General features: G+C 45.9%; 1 protein-coding gene across 2 annotated transcripts in view; it reads left to right on the top strand.

Annotated features, from left to right (window-relative positions):
• VSTM1 (V-set and transmembrane domain containing 1) overlaps nucleotides 1-3,248 on the top strand; it is a 23,890-nt gene that overhangs the window by 11,873 nt on the left and 8,769 nt on the right. The window contains exon 4 of one of the 2 annotated variants that reach the window (XM_017871779.1): nucleotides 2,902-2,940. The exons of the other annotated variant lie outside the window; for it this stretch is intronic. Within the exon in view, the coding sequence (XP_017727268.1) occupies nucleotides 2,902-2,940 (39 nt within the window). The remainder of the gene's footprint in view (nucleotides 1-2,901; nucleotides 2,941-3,248) is intronic. 2 annotated transcript variants of the gene reach the window in all.

The following is a 3,248-nucleotide window of genomic DNA, read 5'->3' as shown; positions in this document are numbered from 1 at the left end:
CCCTCCCCCCTCCCCATGATAGGCCCCAGTGCGTGATGTTCCCCTTCCCGAGTCCAAGTGATCTCATTGTTCAGTTCCCACCTATGAGTGAGAACATGCGGTGTTTGGTTTTCTCTTCTTGTGATAGTTTGCTAAGGATGATGGTTTCCAGAGCTCACATTTTTCTTTGGAAGAAAGAAATAAATAACAGAAAGATATCAGAGTAATTAAAAAACACATTATAGATGGAGAATAACTGTGAGAGGCATTGTATTAGTGATCTATGGCTGCATAACAAATTACCCCTAATTTAGCAGCCTGAAACACCTATTTATTATCTCACAGTTGATGTGGATCAGGAGTCCAGGCACAGCTTAGCCGAGTGCTCTGCTTTGGTTCTCATAAGGATGCAATCAAGCTCTCAAACAGGGCTGGGTTCTCATCTGGAGGCTTGATTGGGGAAGGGTCCATTTCTCCACTCCTGTGGTTGCTAGCAATATCTGGTTCTTTGCAGCTGTAGGATTCATGCTAGACTGATTCTGCAGCACTTACAAGAAGACAGATTGAGAGAGAGAGGAGAGAGAGAGAGAGAGAGCAAATGCCCTAGCAAACAGTTTTATGTAATGTAGCATAATCAAGAGCATAACATCCCATCACCTTTGCCATATCTATCGGTGAGAAGAAAGTCACAGGTCTCCACACTCAAGGTGAGGGGATTAGACAAAGGCATGAACACCAGAAAGCAGGGCTCCTGAGTCTCCTGAGTGCCCCCTTAAGGTCTATCTGTCACAGGCATGAAATATGAGAATGACCCAACCACATCGATGTCTGGAGAAGAGCCCTTCAGGGAGAGAGAGCAGCAAAAGCAAAGTCCCAGAAGTGTGAGTGTTCCTGAAATGACTGAGACACAGAAAGGAGGACAGAGAAAAGAACAGCAGAATAAAAGGTGTGGATAGAAGGCAGGGCCTAGAGCATCTAGGGTCTTGTGGGTGTTTGAACTGGTCCTAGAGTCTGCTTTGAAAAAACAGGAACCCACTGATGAAGTTGAGCTGGAGAATGGCATGATTTTATTTATATGCTTGAAGGGTCACTGGCTGCTTTTTTTTTTTTTTCTGAGACAGAGTCTCACTCTGTTGCCTAGGCTGGAGTGCAGTGGTGCGATCACAGCTCACTGCAGCCTTGACCTCCCAGGCCCAGGTAATCCTCCCACCTCAGCCTCCCAAGCAGCTGAGATTACAGGCACATGCCATCATGCCTGGCCTCTGGCTGTTTTTGGAAAATAAGGGATTAGATGTGGTAAGAGTTGCTGCATTTCAGGCAATATGACTTTTTAAATTTCAAAATATCAAATTGACAAATGAAGATTGTATATATTCAAGGTATACAATCTGATGATTTGATCCACCTGTACATTATGTAACGATGATCACAGTCAGATTAATTAGCACATCCATTGCCACCATGCTGTGCACCTGAACTTCTTCATCTTAGAACTGGAAATTTAGGGCTGGGTGTGGTGGCTCACGCCTGTAATCCCAGCACTTTGGGAGGCCGAGGCAGGTGGATTACGAGGTCAGAAGATTGAGACTGTCCTGGCTAACATGGTGAAACTCCGTCTCTACTAAAAATACAAAAAATTACCCGGGCGTGGTGGCAGGCGCCTGTAGTCCCAGCTACTCAGGAGGCTGAGGCAGGAGAATGGCGTGAACCCGGGAGGCGGAGCTTGCAGTGAGCCGAGATCGCGCCACTGCACTCCAGCCTGGGCGACACAGCCAGACTCTGTCTCAAAAAAAAAAAAAAACTGGAAATTTATAACTTTCATCAACATCTCCCCATACATTATGTTAAACAAAATAAGCCAGACTCAGAAAGACAAATTCTGCATGATCTCACTCACATGTGTAGCCTGAAAAAGCCAAACTCACAGAAGCAGAGAGTCTACTGGTGATTGCCAGGGACTGGTGAGTAGGTGATACTTTATTTATTATTTTTGAGACGGAGTCTCGCTCTGTCGCCCAGGCTGGAGTGCAGTGGTGCAATCTCAGCTCACTGCAAGCTCGGCCTCCCGGGTTCACGCCATTCTCCTGCCTCAGCCTCCCAAGTAGCTGGGACTAAAGGCGCCCGCCACCACACCTGGCTAATTTTTGTATTTTTAGTAGAGACAGGGTTTTACCATGTTATCCAGGATGGTCTCAATCTCTTGATCTCGTGATCTGCCTGCCTCGGCCTCCCAAAGTGCTGGGATTATAGGCCTGAGCCACCGCACCTGGCTGAGTAGGTGATATTTTAACTTAGACTAAATGGTGCCACTGGGGAGATAGAAATATAGGCCGAGTGCAGTGGCTCATGCCTGGAATCCCAGCATTTTGAGTGGCCAAGGCAGGTTGATCACTTGAGGCCAGGAGTTTGAGACCAGCCTGGCCAACATGGTGAAACCCCATCTCTACTAAAAATACAAAAATTAGCAGGGTGTGGTGGCAGGTGCCTATAATCCCAGCTACTTGGAAGGCTGAGGCAGGAGAGTCTCTTAAACCCAGGAGGCGGAGGTTGCAGTGGGCTGAGATCACGCCACTGCACTCCAGCCTGGGTAACAGTGCAAGACTCAAAAAAAAAAAAAAAAAAAAGAGAGAAAGAAAGAATTTGGGTGAATGGTGTTCTTTGTCAAGATAAAGACGACTGGCAAGGAATCATACTGGAGGGGGCATTAGCAGTGTCATTCATAAATACTAGCAAACTCCATGAGTATTAGGAAGAGTAATCTGAGGCTCTGTCCATGCTCTGAGGACCCAGGAAGCATCTAGGGATTGGAGAAGCCATTCTCTTTTCTGCTTCCCAAAGAAGACAGGAAGTCTATAAGTAGGATGAGAGGACTCCTGCCCCCAAGGATTAGCATAATTCCTTTTCTTCCCTCCTATTTTCTAGATAAACACGATGAACTTGAAGCTTTCTCAATGAAAACAGGTAAGATAATTAGAAAGGAGATGTTTTTTCCAATTAGATCTGCTTCATAAGACGCGGGATCACCTTTGCTTAAAGTGCACAGGAGAACTTTATTTTTATTATTTATTTATTTATTTATTTATTGAGATGGAGACTCGCTCTGTCACCCAGGCTGGAGTGCAGTGGTGCAGTCTCAGCTCACTGCAACCTTCGTCTCCCGGGTTCAATTGATTCTCCTGCCTCAGCCTCCGGAGTAGCTGGGACTACAGGCACACGCCACCATGCCCAGCTAATGTTTGTATTTTTATTTATTTATTTTTTTTTTTGAG

Source organism: Rhinopithecus bieti, unplaced genomic scaffold, assembly GCF_001698545.2.
Source record: "Rhinopithecus bieti isolate Rb0 unplaced genomic scaffold, ASM169854v2 scaffold_6949, whole genome shotgun sequence".
Taxonomy (NCBI): Eukaryota; Metazoa; Chordata; class Mammalia; order Primates; family Cercopithecidae; genus Rhinopithecus; species Rhinopithecus bieti.
Note: the sequence above shows the minus strand (reverse complement) of the source record. Positions and strands in the feature narration are given on the sequence as shown.